Below are 23323 nucleotides of genomic sequence, written 5' to 3'. Positions count from 1 at the left end.
GAGCAGCCATGAAGAGATGTAGAGATGATGAGGGAGAAGACAAGACTTGAAAAAAGGTATGTATGACTGGTAAATTACTCAGCAATTAAAACTGAAAGTGATTTTCATGCCAGAAATTGTAACTTTGTTAAAAGTTCAACAAAAAAAAAGTCAAAGGAGGTTTGCTTTTTTTTGTTCTTAAAGAAATATGCAACTTACCCACAGCAGGCCCATGCTTCTCATTCAGCGTATCTGAGAGATGTTTACCTCGCAACTCGTGATCATGACCTGGTCAGATGTCAATTAGCAGAAACAGAAGCAGTTGATCTAAAGCTGCTGAAAGGACGGACTATGGGCATATATGGAAACTCGGAGAAAGGAAAACCCTCAAATGCACTGACAGACTTTAGAAAGGAGTATAATCTAAACAAACCAATTCTTTAATCTTAAATAGTCAGAATGATGCAGTTTTAATTTTCAAATCATATATAAAAATTCATACAGGACTTAGTCAGAAGGATCTCAAATCAGGAACAATGTTTGCAACATTTCAGATCTTTCTCTAACCTACTTATATTTTGTGAATTGTGACTCATTACACCAAAAAGCACAACTTGCACTTTCTGCACGAGGTGATCTGTATTGTTGAATCAGTAGTCAAAACTAGAGTAGTCTTCAGGTGAATCAGGACAGTGTATGGAGTGACAATCAGCTATATGTGCAACACAAGGTGTTGCCAATTTTAAACTTCACCCTGTCCATTTTTTTAAAAAGTACATTTATAATGGATACTGTCTATGTAAACTGGTCACGCTCATTACATCAGTTTAGTATGCAATGCTGGGAGATATGAATTGGAACATAATCTTCCTCCATGTGAATGGAGAAAGATTAGGTTTTTTTGGTACAATCGATATTATAGAACCAATAAAAAAGTATGCAATTTTTCAATATCCTCTGCTGCTAATGATAGACAATATTCAGTTCTAGAATATCATCCACTACTACTGCAATGGAATCCTCACTATTCACTTGTATGTGTCCTTTCATATTCTGGATGGGACTTGACAAAGAATAGACCTCTGATCAAGCCTGAATGTCACAAAAATATTTCTCAAGATTCAAACTCCCATCTAAAGTCTACCAGAGGCACAGATTAGGCAAGATGTGCAGAAGGTGCAAAAGATTTAGAATGCTTTTATGAAAACAGATGTGGTTAATTACAAAGCAAGACTTTGCAAGAAAAAGCCAAAAGTAGTGCACCCAGGGACAAGGGAATGATTACCTTCAGTGGGAGCGAGATTAGAAACACCCTTTTTGCCATCCAGCCCATGCTGAGAATATTGTTTCAGAAGGTTCTGAGCCTTACGAATTGTGCCTGTTACCACGGTGATGCAGAAAAGACAAGACCTAGGCAAATCAGTGTGGAACACCAGATCCCTGCCACCAACACCACGCTATGTCATAGAGTATTTACTAGTAAATCTCACACCAAGACAGAAATTAAAGCAAAGACAAAAAGCTTAAATCATAGACACATAAAAAGCTTAAACAGAACAAATCATATAAAGTTAGACAAGTTTAACAATATTAAATAGATTATGCTAGCTTTTATTTCATATAAAAAAATGTCTTTATCGGAGTACCATAAACCAAAGTAAGCTTCAACCATAAAAACAAACAAACATTCTATTTAATTATTTACTGACTGGAAATTCAAACCTGTGTAGTCAAACCTACTCCCCACCCAAAGAATTCAGGCACCAATTAGTCAAATATTTTGAAGAAAGAAAACTTTGGAGAAATTTAAAAGAGTTGGTGAGCAGATTTCAGCTCCTTGATATATCGGAGTCCAAATTAGAAGTGGGATTCAAAATCATTCCTAATGCATGTTCTCCTCTTTCCACTACATTTCAACATTCAATTGAAAACAATGCCAATTTCCAAACATTACCTAGGCTAACAAGATATTGACAACCAAGATAGGAGTAATTATTATGGAATAAAATGGCGCTGGAAATTTACAGATGTTGTTTTCCTTGAAACCGAGTTAATGTTTCACATTTGGGATACATCCTGAGTCCTGGTGAAAGGTCAAAGACCTACACATTAATTTTTGCTTTTCTCCCCATAGATGCTCAATAAACCTTTAACAGTATTTTTTTTAATTTCAGATTTTCAACCTCTTTTAATTGTGTTTCAGTATTATCATGGATGTCAATTAGCTCCCCCTTGGCACATGGTAGCTAGCTTAAATGTTGAATGGTGAAGTGTCAGAAAAGACAAGATGAGGATTGACGCTGGGCCACCCATTGTCTTGTAGGATTAAAACCTACACACTTCTAATGATTAATATAGTATAGAACAGGGGGGAGGCAAATTTCATTAGTAATGCAGATGGATTTAACACAATCAATGCTTGTGTCAGGGTCACCATGATCAAACATTTCAAACATATTCCGGATTGATACATTTAAATTTCATTGGCTGCTGTGGTGGGGTTTGAACCCATTACACCAACGTGGGTTTAAGTCAGGGTTGGGTCTCTGAATTACCAGTCCAGTGGTATTCAGACTATGCCACCATCTCCCCTCTGGCAGGTAGTAAATGTTAACTTGTCAACTACAGTCAGCGGACTGACACCACAACAATGGACACACACAAACAGCTGTGGATATCATCAATATTGTTTAGTCAACCTAAAGAATTAAGGTATAAACAGACAACTAACTGATCCAGTTAGTTAACTGTGGAAAAACACCCTCAAAAGAAAGTTCCCTGAACCAACTTCACTTTTCCAAAGTTTTCCGACTTTTTTTAAATATTCCAAATGGTGTCAAACTTCATAAATTAGTCAGGTCAAGTATGTTAAAGATGGTACAGCAGCATTTTGCACAAGACACAAGCTTTTAATAAGACAAACTGGCAAACTTTCTGTCTATGATAAAGTTTAAAATGTGCCACAGTCAGTGGTCACAACAATCGATCAGGCAGAGACTGGCGAGGCTTAAAAGGGCACAAATACAAGCATGGTTTACCTGGGATGAAGACTGTCATTCATCAACATAACCAAAATGAAAATTTAAGAAAAAAAAGAAGTTAGTTGTGGCATATAAAAGAACAAGAGTTTTTTTTTAAAATGAGGAAAGTAAAAATCTTAAATTGTTGGCAGTTGCAGCTTCTCATTTTAGAAAGGAATCACTAAAAAGGCTTTTCCTTAAGGATCATCCTTCTATAACAAATGTGTCTGATTGTACAGAAACACACTGGGTCAAGTCATCAACAGTTTAAAAATGACAGCAAGGTTCTGACCTGGTCTCTTGATGGCCTTTTTACTGGGGGTATCTTTTCTTTTGTTCTGAATGGCAGGAGAATATAATACACCAGAAGATGAACTGTTCTTGCGGAAATGTTCCTTCAGACCTTTGATTGTGCGATCTAACTGATTAGAGCGGATTTGGTAGTACACGTTCATAAAATCTGCAAGGAACAACACATACAAGTCACAACTGAAACAGAGATTCAAAGTAATTAATCAACCCCATCCTTTGTTCAACTTTCAACATCTGAAAGTAAATATAAAATTTACTGTACCACATGATGTTTTGACAAATTTATCCATTTGAAAATCAGGTATAAATGGCTCCTGAACACCTCCATTCCTTGAGTAGCCCATACAAGCATTGAAACCACTGACACACAATAAATCATTTAGAATTTCAGTAAGTTGGTTTGGCTGAAGGGATACTGTAATATAATGCTCTTGAGATGCCAATAGGTTAGAATTACACAAACCAATCAGCAGCACCAGCTCAGGGGGTTTCTCAATCAATTGCAAAAATGAAAAACTTACACTCAAAACAAAACACTGGGAACCTGAATAGTTTACAAGCAATTAGTTACTTCTGAATTATAGAAAAAGGAAGAAATGCAGTGTTGTGATAAAGACTAACAGAAGATTAAGGAATGATTGAGAGAAATGAAAAGAAAATCCAAAAGAAAGCAGTGCACTTGTAAGTAACGGGTGACTTGGTGACAGGATAAAAAATAGACAGCAGTAGAGAGAGGAAGATTTCATGAAAATAAGATAAATAAGATAAACTGTACAACTGGCTAATGGAGGTGCCTAACTAGACACATAGAGCAACTATGAGGGAAGACAAGTATCAGCGAATACCAATGCCCACGAAACAATAACCCAACAAAAACACTGACAGCAATATTTTTCATTACACTACAACTGTGTAACTACAATTAATTCAGAGTGATTATGAATTATTTAGAGACTGTCTAGATTCTGTACTGGAATTCTTTTTTTCTTAATTCACCATTTGACAATGTGCTCATTTAATACCTTATCAAACCTCACCAATCCCACTATTTACTCCTTAGAACATTACAGTGCAGTACAGGCCCTTTGGCCCTTGATGTTGTGCCGTCCTGTGAAACCAATCTGAAGCCCATCTAACCTATACTATTCCATTATCATCCATATATGTTTTACCAATGACCATTTAAATGTCTGTAAAGTTGGCGAGTCTACTAGTGTTACAGGAAGCTATTTGGATGCTGCCTGAACTGCTGTGCTCTTCCAGCACCACTAATCCAGAATCTGGTTTCCAGCATCTGCAGTCATTGTTTTTACCTTAGTGTTACAGGTAGTGTGTTCCACACCCTTACTACTCTGAGTAAAGAACCTACCTCTAACACTTGTCCTATATCTACCACCCCTCAATTTAAAGCTATGTCCTCTCGTGCTAGCCATCACCATCCAAGGAAAAAGGCACTCACTGTTCACCCTTTCTAATCCTCTGATCATCCTGTATGTCTCCATTAAGTCACGTCTTAACCCTCTCCATTGAAAACAGCCTCAAGTCCCTCAGTCTTTCTTCATAAGGCCTTCCCTCCATACCAGGCAACATCCAGTAAATCTCCTCTGCACCCTTTCCAATACTCCCACACCCTTCCTAAAATGCGGCAACCAGGACTGTATGCAATACTCCAAGAGCAGCCATACCAGAGTTTTGTACAGCTGCAACATGACCTCATGGCTTCGAAACTCAACCCCTCTACCAATAAAAGCTGTTCACCTGCTTAACAACCCTATCAACCTGGGTGGCAAGTTTCTGGGAGCTATACACATGGATACCTTGATACTATTCACAGAAAATATTAACATAGTTGACAATAATCTCTCAAACCTGCAGAGAGAAATCAAAGGCTGGACACAGTGTAGCTTTACATCTTTTTAAACAGATAGGTCACACGTTTTACCAAGATTCCTTCCATATTCAACAAGCCACATTGAAATGCAGATCAAATCCCGCTGGATATTTTCAGGGAGAAGATTCAGCGCCGTATCATCCGTGGTCTCGATCTCATCATCTCCAGCAATCAGGTCCAGTATGACAACAGGTGACACTGCTTTGCAATGGCGGGTCAGGAGATTTCTGAACTCTGACTCTAAAGATTCCTTGCCTTTCTCAAAAAGAAATTTCTGCAAAACATGAACCAGAGTTAAATATTTCTCAAAGAATGGGAAAGATATCTAATCTTTCTGCTATGTCCAAACTTGACCCTCAACATAATTTCTTTCAAAGAGAGGATCTCAACTGCTTTGGAAAAATGGTAGCTTCCTATTTCCATATAGTATCCAGTTGAAAGACAGCAGCAATAAAGATTTCAACAATCTGTTGTTCTCATTTAGTGTTGGAATCATGCTATTCCCAGATCTGATCCAAACTGATGCTCCTGTCATACAGAGCATCACCATGGCTCCCTTTTCTCCTGAAGGCCCTGATAATTATACACCCACATGCTGTTAGTTGTGCTACCTCACTGTAAATGGTCAATTTTCACATGAATGTTTAGATAGTGACTGTCCCCTTCTTAATGAACTGCAGGTAGTAGTACAGCAAAACTTGATCCAGTTTCAAATTTACCACTTAGTCTCCAGTAAAGATGTGGTGCTTTGAGCAATCAGGGTGATAAACTGGTAAGTGGAGTTACCAGAGCAGAAAGCAGGAAAGGAATCCTATTTGTTTTGAACTATATCCTGCATTGCACCATACATTATTATTCCATTTACAAATTTACTGAATGACCCCAAAATAAAGGAATTGCCAACAGGATTTTACCTGTGCAACATAGATCAGAACTGGAATTTACAGCTAAATAATACTTCAAATAAAAAGGGGAATTTCACATGAAATAATTGACAGTCACGTTTTGCATAATCACAAGTTGCTACATCACTCCCCTCTCCACAGAGATGTGGTATTAGATTAATCAATTAGAATCATAGAGAGTCACAGAGATGTACAGCACGGAAACATACCCATCGGTCCAACTCATCCATGCCGACCAGATATCCTAACCTAATCTAGTCCCATTTGCCAACATTTGGCCCATAATCGCTCTAAACTCTTCCTATTCATATACCCATCCAGACACCTTTTAAATACTGTAATTGTACTCGACTCCACCACTTCCTCTGGCAGCTCATTCCATACATTCCATACACCACCTTCTGTGTGAAAAAGTTACCCCTGAAGTCTCTTTTGTATCTTTCCCCTCTCAACCTAAACCTATGCCCTCTAGTTCTGGACTCCCCCACCCCAGGGGAAAGACCTTGTCTATTTATCCTATCCATGCTCTTCATGATATTATAAACCTCTATTAAGGTCACCCCCCAGCCTCCAACACTACAGGGAAATCAGCCCTGGCCTATTCAGCCTCTCCCTATAGCTCAAATCCTCCAAGCCTGGCAACATCCTTCTAAGTCTTTTCTGAACCCCTTCAAGTTTCTTCATTCCTCAAGACACATTTTTAGAGGCCTGTTCTAATGGATCTTCTTGAACACAGTCAACACTTACAAGGACCACAGTTACAAACAACCTCTGACTGATGGTGCACCAGTCTTGATGGTTGTAGATTTTAAAGAGTTCCTTTAAAAGTAACCAGCTAACAGAATCTGCTTCATAGTCCACTCCTATGATCCAAACTGTCAGCTCTTTCAAATGTCTGAGATTCAGGCTCTCAGTGGCTTATTCTACTTTTGCCAAGAAAAATAAAAGCTAAACCTCCCCCCGCAACTTATTGCGCACTCAATTGCCTCTTCAACCTACCACCCGATTTAGTTCAGGGCTGTCTGGATTGTTGTCCTGAAAGTATTCCACTGCTTTCTGAATTTTTGCCATACAGTTCAGATACTCCTCCAGCCTTCCAGCAGGCCTGATCAAACAACAGGAGAGAGATAGAGAGAAATTAGATAAACAAAACTTGCAACTTGGAAAGATTAAATATTACTTCCCTCAAAAACATACCCATATTTAATATGAAGGCTAAATTACTGAAAAGGTCAAGGTACAGAAAACAAAAAGTCTAGCATAGCTGGCAAGCGATGTTTACATTGCATTATATCACAGAAAATGACCATAATAAATTCAGCATTATTTGCCCGATGTTAGTTCTTCCCTCCCCATCTCTGGTCATATGGGATGTACACTGCATAGTAAAATCAAACCGCAGTTATAGAAACAATACGACAAGTAAAATCACAACGTAGATGAATAATCAAATTATGGCTGTAACAGTTAGATTCAGCTGTGCCGTGTAGGAACAATTTTAACAAAGCTTTCAAGGTCAAGCTGCAGACAGATTATCTTCACCTGTTGACAGAAACTTAACTGGATTCATTTTCAGCAACCACCCAATGTGACCATGGGGGAGTTTAACAAAAGTATTTTGTTAAATTCAAACCAGCATATCCCATTTCAAATCAGCAAACCTCACCTAGAAATGCAGATTTTAATTAGCAGAACCAGAAAGGGTATATTCAGAGCTGCTGAAATAGGGGACAATGGGCACTGATAGAAACTTGAAGAAAGGAAACCCTTTATTCTATTGAGAACTTCAAAAGGGACTGCAACAGTTTAAATACATCTCATCAGGTCTCGTATCTCAGGACTGGAACCAGGAAATAGGTGATAACTGCATAATTCAGAAAGTCAACATATATGATGAAAAACCTGTCATCTGATGTTTAAACATTTTGTTTCAAATAATTCAGAGATGACTGCCAATAGGATACTTCCAATTAAATGCTTCAGAACACCCAAGGGCTGTACCTCAGGTCTTCAGAGAAAGCCCACAGTTTAACCCCCAAACTCTATCATTCAACAGGGTGGGGGGGATGAAGAGTAAGTGAGAGAAAGAAATAAAAAAATACACTTGGATAATTGAAGTCCTTGTGGGAATGCTCCACTGGCATTAAGTAAGGTGCCAGGAACCGGAGGAACAAGGCAATGGACAAAAGCAGAAACAATTATACAATGGGCAAGTGGAGAAGAAACAGCCTCCACTGTACTGGCAGCTATGTCTCTTTGCTGTCTAAGCCCTCATATTTGTAATTCACCAACCCCCCAGAAAAATCAATTAGAGCCCTTCTTAAAATGCAACCTAATACTGCCTGTGATTTCTCCTTCATTGGCTAAGTGCCAAACTTCAAGCTCTTCACAGACATGAAGTTTTAATATATTTAAGGCACAATGCAAATAAAGGACTTGTTGTTGACTAACATGAACAGTCAGTGAATGAAATTGACTTTCTCGCTCCAAACCTGCTCACCCTTCTTTGATGATCTTCTCTGTATCCTTAGCCACATGGTAATAGCTGATGACATGATCCAAACAAGACAGTGTTTTTTCCACATTGTCCTGCAGGCGCTGCAGATTTTCTGTCTGCTTGTGGACTGGAATGATGGAATTCTCCAACTGCATCAGTCGGCTTTCAAACGATGAAAGGATGGAAACCTGGAATGGGGGAGTAAAGATTTTACTGTTACGCAACAGTGTGTCTCTCTCAGTTCCCCCCTCAGGATACAGCATATCTGCTAACAGTACAGGAGAATGGGAGTAAGTTGGTCAGATCTTTGTTGATTGGGGTGGTCATAATAGGCTAAATAGCCTCATTCTGCACTGTAAATGTCTGTGAATCTATGAGATAAAACACCTCAGTAAAGTTAGGCACCAAGCACATCACTCTGTTATAATCAGAATCACCCTCCCTCCCTCTTTTCTTGAAACTGTTCTTTGGCCAACTCAAGTTGTCTAAGTTCTCTATCTTTTAGGAGTGAAGAGTTTTATTAACTCCATTTCCCTACTTTTTTTTTCTCCTTTTAATTTCACATTTTCTAAACTCTATGTCCACTACACTTCATTTTCTTTCTCCTCACTTTCCAGCTTCCTTTGTTTATTCTAGCTCATTCCTGATGGTATCATAAATAATTCCAGCCATGACATCCCAAGTTATGCCTTCCTTTCTTCCAGTTCTACTTGCTGGATAAATATTATTGTCAGCTAAGTCAGTTGGCTGGACAACTTTGTTTGCAATGTCGTGATGTCAACATTTTGAGTTCAATTTCCACACCAGCTAAGGATACCATGAAGAACTCTCCTTCTCAAATGTTCCCCTTGCCCAAAATGTGCTGACCCTCAGGTTAAATCACCACTAGTTGTGTCTCTCTGATGAGACAGCAGTCCTATGATCTGCTAAGACTATGATCTCTTACACGTTAAACAAATACTTCAAGCATACAGACTGAGATTTGGCTTGTGAACAAAAAAGGTTATGATCTAACGAGATGGTCCCTGAAACAAGTGCAAAATCCTGCAGATCTAGTTTTAACAACAGAAGTTTATTATGCAAAAAAAAGATGATAAAATAGAAAAAAATTTACATATAAAGCACTCCACTAAGATACAATCTAGCCATCTCCCTTTATCATTACCGCAATGAAACAAGTATCAACATTCTAGGGATTCCCATTAACCAGAGGCTGAACTGGACTACCCATGTCATGCCTGTAGGCACAAATAGTAGTTAGGGATTGGGATTCTATGAGGGAGTTACTGGTTAAGGCAGCATTTATTGCCCATCCCGAATGGCCCAGAGTCAACCACTTTGCTATGGGTCGAGATCGTATGTAGTCAAGATTAAAGCACAGCAGGTCAGGCAGCATCCGAGGAGCACGAAAATCATCATTTCGGGTAAAAGCCCTTCATCAGGAATCTCCAGCGTCTGCAGTACCCACTTTCGCCTAGATCACGTGTAGGCCAGCCCAGGTAAGGATGACAGTTTCCTTCCCTAAAGGACACCAGATGGGTTTTTCCCAACAATCAACAATGGATTCATGGTCATCATTAGATTCTCAGTTCCAGGTTTCACTGAATTCAAATTCCACCTTCTGCCACAGCAGGGTCAAGTTTGGGTTCCCTGAACAATACCTGGGTCTCTTGTTTAATAGTCCAGCAATGACACTGCTAGGCCATCACCTCTACTAACCTGCCCATCATTTACTAGGCCCAAGGCAAGAGTATGATGGCACACTCCCCACTTGCTTGGATGAATACGTCCAAAAACCAATCAAGAATCTCAACACCATCCAGGACCAAGCAGCTGCTTGACTCATACTCCAGCTCATCACCTTCAACTTTGACTGTCTCCACTAACGATACATAATAACAGTGCTTACTACCTAGAAGATGTACCATGACAACCTACTAAGCCTCTTTCAACAGCACTTTCCAAACACTTGGTCTCTATCACCCAGATGGATAAGGGAAACAGCTGATTCTACAAACCCCAGTTTCTTTCTTATCCCAGGAGGTTGACAAACAGCAATACTCACACCATCATCGCTGATAATCCAGGATCACACATGAGATTCTCCTTATGAAATGGCTATGTGTCAGTGTGTTGCACTGCCATTTAGCACACATATACATGAGGTATGACAAAATCAGATTCTGTAGTGTACTGATACTTTTTCTAACAGCTCACCAAACCCCTGTCACTGACCACACTACCAGCATAATGCTGCTCCAAATGTACAAAACATTGACTTACCATATTTTTTGTCAGTTGGTCACTTTTTTCCAAGCTTTCTCTTATGAATGACAAGGTTTCTTGCTCCTGTTTATGAAAAGTTGAAAATGTGCATCTAATCAATGACATTTCACTTCCAGATTAATGGTAAATGCAATAGAAACATAGAAGATCGGAGCAGGAGGCGGCCATTTGGCCCTTCAAGCCTGCTCCACCCTTCACTATGATCTTGGTTGATGGTCTAACTCAATAGCCTAATCCTGCTTTCTCCCCATAACCTCTGATCCCATTCACTCCAACTGCTATATCTAGCTGCCTCTTAAATACGTTCAATGTTTTGGCATCAACTATTTCCTATGGTAATGAGTTTCACAGACTCACCACTCTTTGGATGAAGAAATGCCTCCTCATCTCAGTCCTAAATGGTCTAGTCCGAATCCTCAGACTGGTGACCTCTAGGCTATGGGTCTACATCGTATGTAGGTCGTTCTGGACACACCCACTATCGGAAATATCCTCCCTGCATCTAGCCTGTCGTGTCCTGTTAGGATTTTATAAGGCTCTGAGATTCCCCCCCTCATTCAGACAGTCAGGGATGTACAGCATAGAAACAGACGCTTTGGTTAAACTCATCCATGCCAACCAGATATCCTAATCTAATCGCAACACTTGGCCCACATCCCTCTAAATCCTTCCTATTCATACACGCATCCAGATGCCTTTTAAATGTTGCAATTGCACCAGCCTCCAGCACTTCCTCTGACAGCTCATTCCATACACGTATCACCCTGTGTGTGAAAAAGTTGTCCCTTCAGTCCTTTTTATATCTTTCCCCTCTCACCCTAAACCTATGCCCTCTAGTTCTGGACTCCCCCACCCCAGGGAAAAGATGGTGTTTATTTACCCTACCCATCCCCCCCTCATGACTTATGAGCCTCTATAAAGCTCACCCCTCAGCCTCCAACACTCCAGAGAAAACAGCCCCAGCCCATTCAGCCTCTCCCTTCAGCTCAAATCCTGCAACCCTGGCAACATCCTTGTAATTCTTGTCTGAACCATATCAAGTTTCACAATATCGTTCCAATAGAACAGAATTGCATGCAATATTCCAAAAGTGGCCTAACCAATGCCCTGCACAACCACAACATGATCTCTCTGCTCCTACACTCAACGCTCTTACCAATAAAAGAAAGCATACCAACTGCTTTCTTCACTATCTGATCTATCTCTGACTCCACTTTCAAGGAAAGTATGAACCTGCACTCCAAGCTCTCTTTGTTCAGCAACACTCTCTAGGACCTTACCATGAAGTGTATAAGTCCTGCTCTGATTTGCCTTTCCAAAATGCAGCACCTCAGACTTATCTAAATTAAATCCTATTTGCCAATCTTCGGCCCAGTGGCCCATCTGATCAAGATCCCGTTGTAATTGGAGGTAACCTTCTTCGCTGTCCACGACACCTCCAATTTTGGTGTTATCTGCAAACTTACTAACTATAAATCCTATGTTCACATCCAAATCATTTATATAAATGACAAAAAGCAGGAGATCCAAGATGGCAGTGACTCAGCAAGTCTGAGTCTATAGTGTTCCTCCCAAGACCTAGGCAAAGTGGGCCACCCTCCCCCACCACACTCACTAAATCAACTAAAAATAGTTTTATTTAATGGAATTAGTGGTTTAGTACTAAATTTATACAGTTCAGTCTCCTGTAAAAATGACTAGGGTGAAAAACAGCCTGCAGTTCTCAGCAGGCAGCAGCCCCTCCCCAGCTGCAGCAGAGGTGTCCGCAACCGCCCTGAGGGACTTACCTACGGTGGCGAGCCTCGCGGAAATAATTTCCAAACTCGACGCAAAGATCGATGCGTTCATAGAAGAGTCCCGAAGTCAGTGGAATTCACTCTCGGCCACATTACAAAAGCACGGCCGAGACATGGAAGAAATTGAATGCTGAGTCGGAGGGGCGGAGCTAAAGGCCGCGACCTCCGAGGCCATTGCAGCATCAGCCGTAGATCAGGTCCAGACTCTCGAGCAGCAAGTCCGGACCCTAGAGAACCACACTGACGACCTCTATTCTCGAGGTCGTCGAAAAAATATTCGTTTGCTGGGCCATCCCGAACGGGAAGAAGGCGGCCAGCTTACAAGGTTCCTTGAACAGTGGTTTCCAATTATTGAATCTGAAGACTGGATCAGGCCAGGTAAGGGTAGAATGGGCCCTGCTCGAACCAGCACCCCCGCCAGGTCCTGTCCCGGCTGCAGAGCTATAAGGTGATGCTTTTGGAAGCCTCCAGAAATCTCGGGAAAGATCCACAAGCTGTGACTCATAAAGGATCCAAGATTATGTTATTTCAGGACTTTTCCCCAGCTTTGGTTCGAAAGAGGAAGACGTTTGATGAAGCAAAGTAGTGTTTAAGGGATTTAAACATTCAATACTCTTTGCGTTACCCAGCTACACTACGCTTTGCCATGAAGGGTCCGTGTTTAACTTCGGATCACCGGAGAAGGCCAAGGAACTTTTGGACTCACTTAGACAAACTATAAGAGTTAACTAATGTTGTTTTGTCCTACCCCCGCCTCAGTCTACCTCCACTTTTTTTTTCCTTTCATTATCGTACTGTTTAATATTATCTCCAGGGGGTGAGAAGAAGGACGTATTTGTGTGCGAGTGTGTATAAATATATATATATATATATATTATATAGGCCAGGGGGTCTACTTAATGTAGATGGGAGGGTAAGGTGGCTACCTTAATTTATTTTATCTTTGTCCTTGGGAGCGGGGTTGTTTTCCCGTTATTTTGTATTAATATATTTAATTATTATTTGCTGAGACTGTAATTTTATAGTCATATATGTTCATATATGATATTAACATTACCAAATATATCCAGGTGTTGGTGTGGGTGGGGGATAGAGTACTCGCTGTTAGTTCTAGTTCAGTAGTATACTTGAATTTTCTTTATCCTATCGTGGGGTGCCTGGGTCAAGGGTGGAGCACTGGTTGGGAGAGGTTACGATGGGTTTTTTGGAAAGGAAGTGATGCCCCCTGGGAATAAGGGGGAAGATCTCCATTTAAATACGTTTCATATTTTTTAGAAATGGTTTTTTTTTAGTACATTCAGATCAATATAATAAAGAGCTTTTATTTTTGTGAATGCTCTATGCTCGGGATGTTTTGCATAAATACAGGTTTTGTTGTAATCTGATGTAACACATTCCGAGCACGTATATCACTGCTCAATTTATGTGTTATCCGTTGGATTTTTTTTTCTCTCTTGATCAATGTAAGAATTTTAATGATACCCTCTGGTTAGTTGTAAGTTAGATGAGTAGTTAGTTGAGTTTCGTTTTTTTTTTCTCTTGGTATTTCTGTTTTCTTGTTTGATAAATAAATGATAATCAAAATCTAAGATTTAAACTGTATTACCAATGTTTATACTTGGGTCTTTTTTTTAAGTTTTCTTTTGTAAATTTGTGGAAAAATTTTTTTTTTTTAAAAAATGACAAAAAGCAGTGGACCTCGCACCGATCCTTGTGGCACTCCACTGGTCTGAAAGGCAATCCTCTACCACCACCCTTTCTATCTTCAATCCAGTTCTGTATCCAAATGGCTAGTTCTCCCCATATTCCATGAGATCTAGCCTTGCTAACCAGTCTCCCATGGGGAACCTTGTTGAATGTCTTACTGAATGTCCACCACTCTGCCCACATCAATCTTCTTTGTTACTTCTTCAAAAAACTCAGTCAAGTTGTGAGACATGATTTCCCAAGCATAAAGCCATGCTGACGCTAATCAATCCTTGCCTTTCCAAATACATGTAAATCCTGTCCCTCAGGATTCCCTCCAACAACTTGGTCACCTGTCTATAATTCCCTGGCTTTTCCTTACCAGCTTTCTTAAACAGTGGCACCACATTAGCCAACCTCCAGTCTTTTGGTTCCTCACCTGTGAATATCGATGATACAAATATCTCAACAAGGGACCCAGCAATCACCTTCCACAGAGTTCTAGGATATGCCTGATCAGGTCCTGGGGATTTATCCACCTTTATGTGTTTTAAGACATCCAGCACCTCCTTCTCTGTAATATGGACATTTTTCAAGGTGCCACTATCTATTTCCCCACATTCTGCATCTTACATATCCTTCTCCATAAGAAACACGGATGCAAAATACTCGTTTAATATCTCCTCCACCTCCTGCAGTTCGACACACAGGCTGCCTTGCTGATCTGAGGGGCCCTATTCTCTCCCTTTTGTTCTTAACATATTTGCCAAAGATATCTCATGTTCCCTTTTCACCCTCCTGATTTCTCTCAAGTATACTCCTACTTTCTCTCAAGTTTATATTCTTCTACAGATTCATTCAATCTCTGCTGCCTATACCTGACACATGCTTCCTTCTTTTTCTAAACCAAAATCTCAATTTCTCTAGTCATCCAGCATTCCCTACATCTACCAGCCTTTCCGTTCACCCTAACAGGAATACACTGTCTCTGGACTCTCATTGTCTCATGTTTTAATTTGTTTGAACTGCAGCAAAAACAATCCTAACTTAGTCAGTTAATCTCTTCTCATATGTCAATCCGCCATCCCCGGAATCAGCGCGGTAAACCTTCACTGCACTCCCTCGAGAGCAAGATCATCCTTCCCAGAAAAGGAGACCAAAACTGCACACACTACACGAGATGTGGCCTCACCTAGGCCCTGTATAACTGCAACAACACATCCTTGCTCCTGTACTCGAAACTTTTCAATGAAGGACAACATATCATTTGCCACCTTTACCGCCTGCTGCACCTGCATGCTTACCTTCAGCGACTAGTACACACAGACACCCAGGTCCCACTGCACACTCCCCTCTCCCAATTTACAGCCAATCAGGCAATAACCTACCTTCTTGTTTTTGCTTGCAAAGTGAATAACCTCACATTTCTCCAAATTATACTGCATCTGCCAATGATTTGCCCACTCACCCAACCTGTCCAGATCATGCTGAAGGATCTCTGCATACTCTTCTGCTCACCCTCCCACCCAATTTGGTTTCATCTGCAAACTTTTGAGTTGTTACATTTTGTTCTCTCACCCAAATCATTAATATATATTGTGAATAGCTGGAATCCCAGCACCAATCCCTGTGGCACCTCACTAATTACTACCTGCAAATTTGAAAAGGACCCATTAATTCCTCTCTGCCAACCAGTTCTCTCTTCATCACATTACACTTTCCCCAATCTCACGTGCTTGGATCTTGCACAATAATCTCTTATACGGGACTCTCAAATGCATTCTGAAAGTCCCAACATACCACATCAGCTGTCTCCCCTTGTCAACTTTACTCAATACATCTTTGTAGACTTCCAACAGATTTGTCAAGCATGATTTTCCCTTCATACATCCACGCTAACTCTGTCTGATCCTGCCACTGCTTTCTAAACGCTCTGTTATAAAAGTCCTATCATGTTACAGTTGCTCATTCTCAAGGGGTCTCGCACAGCTGGATTGGCAGTGATTCCCTTCTCATTACACAGTACACAGTCTAAGATGCTCTCTAGTTGGTTCCTCCACATATTGGTCAAGAAAACCATCCCATATGGGCAGCACGGTGGCAAAGTGGTTAGCACTACTGCCTCACAGTGCCAGAGACCCAGGTTCAATTCCCACCTCAGGCAACTGTCTGTGTGAAGTTTGCACATTCTCCCGGTGTCCGCGCGAGTTTCCTCCAGGTGCCTCCCACAGTCCAAAAAATGTGCAGGTTAGGTGAACTGGCCATGCTATATTGCCCATAGTGTTGTTAGGTGTAGGGGAATGGACCTGGGTGGGTTACTCTTTGGAGGGTCGGGGTAGACTTGTTGAGCTGAAAGGCCTGTTTCCACACTAAGTAATCTAATCTAATATACACTCCTCTGTAGCACTGTGCTTAATTTGATTTGCCCAATGTCCAGATTAAAAACACCCATAATCACCTATATTTCCTGATCACATGCATCTCTAATTTCCTGTTTAATGCCATTTCCAACATCACTACTACAGTTCAGGGGTCCAGTTATGACACCTACTAATGTTTTTTGTCTCTTGGCATTTCTCAACTCTTACCCATACAGACTTCACATTGTCAGAGCTAATATTCTATCTCAGTATTGTGTTAATTTCTCTTTAACCAGCAATGCCACTCCACCACCTTTTTCCTGTCCTTCCTAAAGGAGAAAGTGAGGACTGCAGATGCTGGAGATCAGAGTTAGGTGCTGGAAAAGCACGGCAGGTCAGGCAGCATCCGAGGAGCAGGAGAATCCTGATGAAGGGCTTATGCTCAAAACATCGATTCTCCTGCTCCTCAGATGCTGCCTGATCTGCTGAGCTTTTGAGCACAACACTTTTGACTTTGCCCTTCCCAAATACTGAATACCCCAGGGCATTCAGTTCCCATCCCTGGTCACCCTGCAGTTATGCCTCCATAATAATTATACCTAACCCACTTACATCTAACTGCACGACTAGTTCATCCACAGTACTGTTCCACATCTTAAGGCACAAACCCTTTAAGCTTGTCTTTTTAAACACAGATGGTCTCTCTCTCCCAATATATATTATCAATGATTTGGAGATGCCAGTGTTGGACTAGTGTGCTTCCATTTAAACCTGCTGGACTATAACCTGGTGTTGTGTGATTTTTAACTATGTTACCAGTAGCCCTGTCTGAATTTTGTCCTTGGTTTCTCTGTCTGTCTATTACTTTTCTTATTGCCTTTTCTACCTTTAGATTTTGACCTTGCTCCCTCCTTCTCTGACTCCTTACAGAAGTTTCCCACCCCCACCATATTAGTTTAAACCTTCCACAAGCGCTCGATTAAACACTTTTCCCCCCAACTTCTCTCCATTCTCCCCCCCTCTCCTCTCCTCCCGTCTCCTCTCCCCCCCCTCTCCTCCCCTCTCCTCCCCTCCCCTCTCCTCCCCTCTCCTCCTTCTCCCCTCCCCTCTCCTCCTTCTCCCCTCCCCTCTCCTCTCCTCTCCCCTCCTCTCCCCTCCCCTTCTCCTCCGCTCTCCTCCCCTTCTCCCCTGCTCTCCTCCCCTTCTCCCCTGCTCTCCTCCCCTTCTCCCCTGCTCTCCTCCCCTTCTCCCCTGCTCTCCTCCCCTTCTCCCCTGCTCTCCTCCCCTTCTCCCCTGCTCTCCTCCCCTTCTCCCCTGCTCTCCTCCCCTTCTCCTCCTGCTCTCCTCCCCTTCTCCCCTGCTCTCCTCCCCTTCTCCTCTGCTCTCCTCCCCTTCTCCTCTGCTCTCCTCCCCTTCTCCTCTGCTCTCCTCCCCTTCTCCTCTGCTCTCCTCCCCTTCTCCTCTGCTCTCCTCCCCTTCTCCTCTGCTCTCCTCCCCTTCTCCTCTGCTCTCCTCCCTCTCTCTGCTCCCTCTCCTCTTCTCCCCTCCCCTCTCCTCCCCTCCTTCTCCCCTCCCCTCCCCCTCCTTCCTCCCCTCTCCCTTCCCTCCCCTCTCCCTCCCCCTCCTTCTCCCCTCCCCTCCTTCTCCCTCTCCCTCCCTCTCCTCCCCTCCCTCCTTCTCCCCTCCCCTCCTTCTCCCTCCCCCTCCTTCTCCCCTCCCCTCCTTCTCCCCTCCTCTCCCCTCTCCTCTCTCTCCCCTCCCCCCCTCTCCTCTCCTCCCCTCCCCCCTCTTCCTCTCCTCCCTCCCCCCCTCTCCTCTCCTCCCCTCCCCTTCTCCCCTTCCCTCTCCTCCCCCTCTCCTCTCTCCTCCTCCTCTCCCCTCTCCCCTCCCTCTCCTCCCCTCCCCCTCCTCCCTCTTCTCCTCCCCCTCCCCTTCTCCTCCCCTTCTCCTCTGCTCTCTCCTCCCCTTCTCCTCCCTTCTCCTCTGCTCTCCTCTCCTCCCCCTCCCCCCCCTTCTCCCCTTCTCCCCTCCCCTTCTCTCCCCTCCTTCTCCCCTCCCCTCCTTCTCTCCCCTCCCCTCTCCTCCCCTCCTTCTCCCCTCCCCTCTCCTCCCCTCCTTCTCCCCTCCCCTCTCCTCCCTCCTTCTCCCCTCCCCTCCCCTCCTTCTCCCCTCCCCTCTCCTCCCCTCCCCTCCTTCTCCCCTCCCCTCCTTCCCCCTCCTTCTCCCTCCCCTCCTTCTCCCCTCCTTCTCCCCTCCCCTCCTTCTCCCCTCCCCTCTCCTCCCCTCCTTCTCCCCTCCCCTCTCCTCCCCTCCCCTCCTTCTCCCCTCCCCTCTCCTCCCCTTCTCTCCTCCCCTTTCCCCTCCCCTCTCCTCCTCTCCTCTCCCCCTCTCCCCTCCCCTCCTCTCCTCTCCCCTCTCCCCCTCTCCCCTCTCCCCCTCTCCTCTCCCCTCCCCTCTCCCCTCCCCTCTCCCCTCCCCTCCTCTCCCTCTCCCCTCCCCTCTCCCCTCCCCCCCTCTCCCCTCTCCCCTCCTCTCCTCCCCTCCCCTCTCCCCTCCCTCCTCTCCTCTCCTCTCCCTCTCCCCTCCTCTCCCCTCTCCACCCTCTCCCCTCCCCTCTCCTCCTCTCTCCCTCCCCTCCCCTCTCCTCCTCTCCTCTCCCCTCCCCTCTCCCCTCCCCTCCCCTCTCCTCCTCTCCTCTCCCCTCCCCTCTCCCCTCCCCTCTCCTCCTCTCCTCTCCCCTCTCCCCTCCCCTCTCCCCTCCCCTCTCCTCCTCTCCTCTCCCCTCCCCTCTCCTCCTCTCCTCTCCCCTCCCCTCTCCCCTCTCCCCCTCTCCTCTCCCCTCTCCTCCTCTCCTCTCCCCTCCCCTCTCCTCCTCTCCTCTCCCCTCCCCCCTCCCCCTCTCCCCTCCCCCTCTCCCCTCTCCTCCTCTCCTCTCCCCTCTCCTCCTCTCCTCTCCCCTCCCCTCCCCTCTCCTCCTCTCCCCTCCCCTCTCCCCCTCTCCCCTCCCCTCCCCTCTCCTCCTCTCCCCTCCCCTCTCCCTCCTCTCCCCTCCCCTCTCCCCTCCCCTCTCCTCCTCTCCCCTCCCCTCTCCTCCTCTCCCCTCCTCTCCCCCTCCTCTCCCCTCCCCTCTCCTCCTCTCCCCTCCCCTCTCCTCCTCTCCCCCTCCTCTCCCCCTCCTCACCCCTCCCCTCTCCTCCTCTCCCCTCCCCTCTCCTCCTCTCCCCTCCTCTCCCCCTCCTCTCCCCTCCTCTCCCCCTCTCCTCTCCCCTCCTCTCCTCTCCCCTCTCCTCTCCCTCCCCCCTCCTCCTCTCCTCTCCCCCTCTCCTCTCCCTCTCCTCTCCTCTCCCCTCTCCTCTCCTCCTCTCCTCTCCCCCTCTCCCCTCCCCCCTCCCCTCTCCTCCCCTCTCCCCTCTCCCCTCCTCCCCTCTCCCCTCTCCTCCTCCCCTCTCCCCTCCTCCTCTCCTCTCCTCTCCCCTCCCCCTCCCCTCTCCCCTCCCCTCTCCCCTCCCCTCTCCTCCTCTCCTCTCCCCCTCTCCTCCTCTCCTCTCCCCCTCTCCTCTCCCCTCCCCCCTCCTCCTCTCCTCTCCCCCTCTCCTCTCCCCCCTCTCCTCTCCCCTCCCCCCTCCTCCTCTCCTCTCCCCCTCTCCTCTCCCCCTCTCCCTCTCCCCCTCTCCTCTCCCCTCTCCTCTCCCCTCCCCCCTCCTCCTCTCCTCTCCCCTCCCCCCTCCTCCTCTCCTCTCCCCTCTCCTCTCCTCCTCTCCTCTCCCCCCTCCCCTCCCCACTCCCCCTCTCCTCTCCCCCCTCCCCCTCTCCCCTCTCCTCTCCCCCCTCCCCTCCCCTCTCCCCCTCTCCTCACCCCCCACCCCCTCTCCCCTCTCCTCTCCCCCCTCCCCTCCCCCCTCTCCCCTCCCCCTCTCCCCTCTCCTCCCCTCTCCTCTCCCCCCTCCCCTCCCCCCCTCTCCCCTCCCCTCCCCCCTCTCCCCTCCCCCTCCCCCCTCTCCCCTCCCCCTCCCCCCTCTCCCCTCTCCCCCCCTCCCCTCCCCCCTCTCCCCTCCCCCTCTCCCCTCCCCACCCCCCCTCCCCTCCCCCCTCTCCCCTCCCCTCCCCCCTCTCCCCTCCCCTCCCCCTCTCCCCTCCCCTCCCCCCTCTCCCCTCCCCTCCCCCCTCTCCCCTCCCCCTCTCCCCTCCCCCCTCTCCCCTCCCCCCTCTCCCCTCCCCCCCTCCCCTCTCCCCCCTCCCCTCCCCCCCTCTCCCCTCCCCCTCTCCCCTCCCCCCTCTCCCCTCTCCCCTCTCCCCTCCCCCCTCTCCCCTCCCCTCTCCCCTCTCCTCTCCCCCCTCCCCCCTCCCCCCTCTCCCCTCCCCCCTCTCCCCTCTCCTCTCCCCCCTCCCCCCTCCCCCCTCTCCCCTCTCCCCTCCCCCCTCTCCCCTCCCCCCCTCTCCCCTCTCCCCTCTCCCCTCCCCCTCTCCCCTCTCCCTCTCCCCTCTCCCCTCCCCCCTCTCCCCTCCCCCCTCTCCCCCTCCCCCTCCTCCCCCCTCCCTCCCCCCTCCCCTCCCCCCTCTCCCCTCCCCCTCTCCCCTCTCCTCTCCCCCTCCCCCCTCCCCCCTCTCCCCTCCCCCCTCTCCCCTCTCCTCTCCCCCCTCCCCCCTCTCCCCTCTCCCCCCTCTCCCCCCTCCCCCCCCCTCCTCTCTCCTCTCCTCCTCTCTCCTCCTCTCCCCTCCCCCCCTCCCCCTCCTCCCTCCCCCCCTCTCCCCTCCCCTCCTCCCCTCCTCCCCTCCCCCCCTCCCCTCCTCCCCTCCCCCCTCCTCTCCTCCCCTCCTCCCCTCCCCCCTCCTCTCCCCTCCTCCCCTCCCCTCCCCTCCTCCCCTCCTCCCCTCCCCCCTCCTCTCCCCTCCTCCCCTCCCCTCCCCCCTCCTCTCCCCTCCTCCCCTCCTCTCCCCTCCTCCCCTCCCCTCCCCCCTCCTCTCCCCTCCTCCCCTCCCCTCCCCCCTCCTCTCCCCTCCTCCCCTCCTCTCCCCTCCTCCCCTCCCCTCCCCTCCCCTCCTCCCCTCCCCCCTCCCCTCCTCCCCTCCCCCCTCCCCTCCCCTCCTCTCCTCCCCCCTCCCCTCCTCCCCTCCCCCCTCCCCTCCCCTCCTCTCCTCCCCCCTCCTCTCCCCTCCTCTCCTCCCCCCTCCTCTCCCCTCCTCTCCCCTCCCCCCTCCTCCTCCCTCCTCTCCCCTCCCCCCTCCTCCTCTCCTCCTCTCCCCTCCCCCCTCCTCCTCTCCTCCCCCCTCCTCTCCCCTCCCCCCTCCTCCTCTCCTCCCCCCTCCTCTCCCCTCCCCCCTCCTCTCCCCTCCCCCCCTCCTCCTCTCCTCCCCCCTCCTCTCCCCTCCCCCCTCCTCCTCTCCTCCCCCCTCCTCCTCTCCTCCCCCTCCTCTCCCCTCCCCCCTCCTCTCCCCTCCCCCCTCCTCTCCCCTCCCCTCCCCTCCCCCCTCCTCCTCTCCCCTCCCCTCCCCTCCCCTCCCCTCCCCTCCCCTCCTCCCCTCTCCTCCTCCCCTCCCCTCCTCCCCTCCCCTCCCCTCCCCTCCTCCCCTCTCCTCCTCCCCTCCCTCCCCTCCTCCCCTCTCCTCCTCCCCTCCCCTCTCCTCCTCCCCTCCCCTCTCCTCTCCTCTCCTCCCCTTCTCCCCTCTCCCTCTCCGGTCTTCACGAGGGTAACAGCTGTGTTAACACTGTGGGGGGAAATGTGAGGACAATCCGCCAGTTCACTCACTTCCCGCCGTTTACCTGCTGCAGCTTCTCCTCGATGTGCCTCTTCCTGGCCGACGCGTCCTCCGTCGGAATCATCTCGGGCCCCCCTCCCCACTTCCAGACAGGCCCCTGGCCTTGTTGGGCCTCACTTCCCCCGCGTCACATCCGTCCCCGGGGAAAGGGGCGGGGCCTGTCGCCATGGAGACGAGGAGCTGGGAGGGAAGAGGCTCCAGGATTGACCCCCTCAGCTGGAAAACGTTTGGAGGATGAAAAAAACTGTCCCAAGTCATCAGACGTTTTATTTTGGAGTCTCAATTCTTTTGTAATTTGTCAAATAATCACCTGTTTGGTTACAGACAAAAAAAATACTGCAGATGCTGGAATGCAAAGTAGACAATAGATGCAGGAGTAGGCCATTCAGCCCTTCGAGCCTGCACCGCCATTCAATATGATCATGGCTGATCATTCCCAATCAGTATCCTGTTCCTGCCTTATCTCCATAACCCTTGACTCCACTATCTTTGAGAGCTCTATCCAACTCTTTCTTAAATGAATCCAGAGACTGGGTCTCCACTGTGGGCGGCACGGTGGCACAGTGGTTAGCACTGCTGCCTCACAGCGCCAGAGACCCGGGTTCAATTCCCGCCTCAGGCGACTGACTGTGTGGAGTTTGCACATTCTCCCCGTGTCTGCGTGGGTTTCCTCCGGGTGCTCCGGTTTCCTCCCACAGTCCAAAAGATGTGCAGGTCAGGTGAATTGGCCATGCTAAATTGCCCGTAGTGTTAGGTAAGGGGTAGATGTAGATGTAGATGTAGGGGTATGGGTGGGTTACGCTTCGGCGGGGCGGTGTGGACTTGTTGGGCCGA

The 23323-nt window shown here is 47.4% G+C and overlaps 1 protein-coding gene across 13 annotated transcripts in view; it reads right to left on the bottom strand.

Annotated features, from left to right (window-relative positions):
- Positions 1-22624, bottom strand: part of exoc7 (exocyst complex component 7) — a 39785-nt gene extending 17161 nt beyond the window's left edge. For 2 of the 13 annotated variants that reach the window (XM_072558947.1, XM_072558949.1), the window contains exons 1-9: positions 22494-22624; positions 10888-10953; positions 8608-8792; positions 7107-7212; positions 5254-5476; positions 3292-3459; positions 3018-3029; positions 1265-1357; positions 199-267 (exon numbers count right to left, since the gene is read on the bottom strand). In XM_072558947.1, the coding sequence (XP_072415048.1) occupies positions 199-267; positions 1265-1357; positions 3018-3029; positions 3292-3459; positions 5254-5476; positions 7107-7212; positions 8608-8792; positions 10888-10953; positions 22494-22553 (982 nt within the window). In that variant the 5' untranslated portion in view covers positions 22554-22624. The remainder of the gene's footprint in view (positions 1-198; positions 268-1264; positions 1358-3017; positions 3030-3291; positions 3460-5253; positions 5477-7106; positions 7213-8607; positions 8793-10887; positions 10954-22493) is intronic. The other 11 variants (XM_072558951.1, XM_072558955.1, XM_072558948.1 and 8 more) reach the window with 6 other exon arrangements.
- Between the last annotated feature and the right edge of the window lie 699 nt (positions 22625-23323).

The sequence above is a fragment of the Chiloscyllium punctatum genome, chromosome 39 (genome assembly GCF_047496795.1).
Source record: "Chiloscyllium punctatum isolate Juve2018m chromosome 39, sChiPun1.3, whole genome shotgun sequence".
In the NCBI taxonomy this organism is placed as follows: domain Eukaryota; kingdom Metazoa; phylum Chordata; class Chondrichthyes; order Orectolobiformes; family Hemiscylliidae; genus Chiloscyllium; species Chiloscyllium punctatum.
The sequence above is the reverse complement of the archived record's forward strand: the minus strand, read 5'-3'. Positions and strand labels throughout refer to the sequence as shown.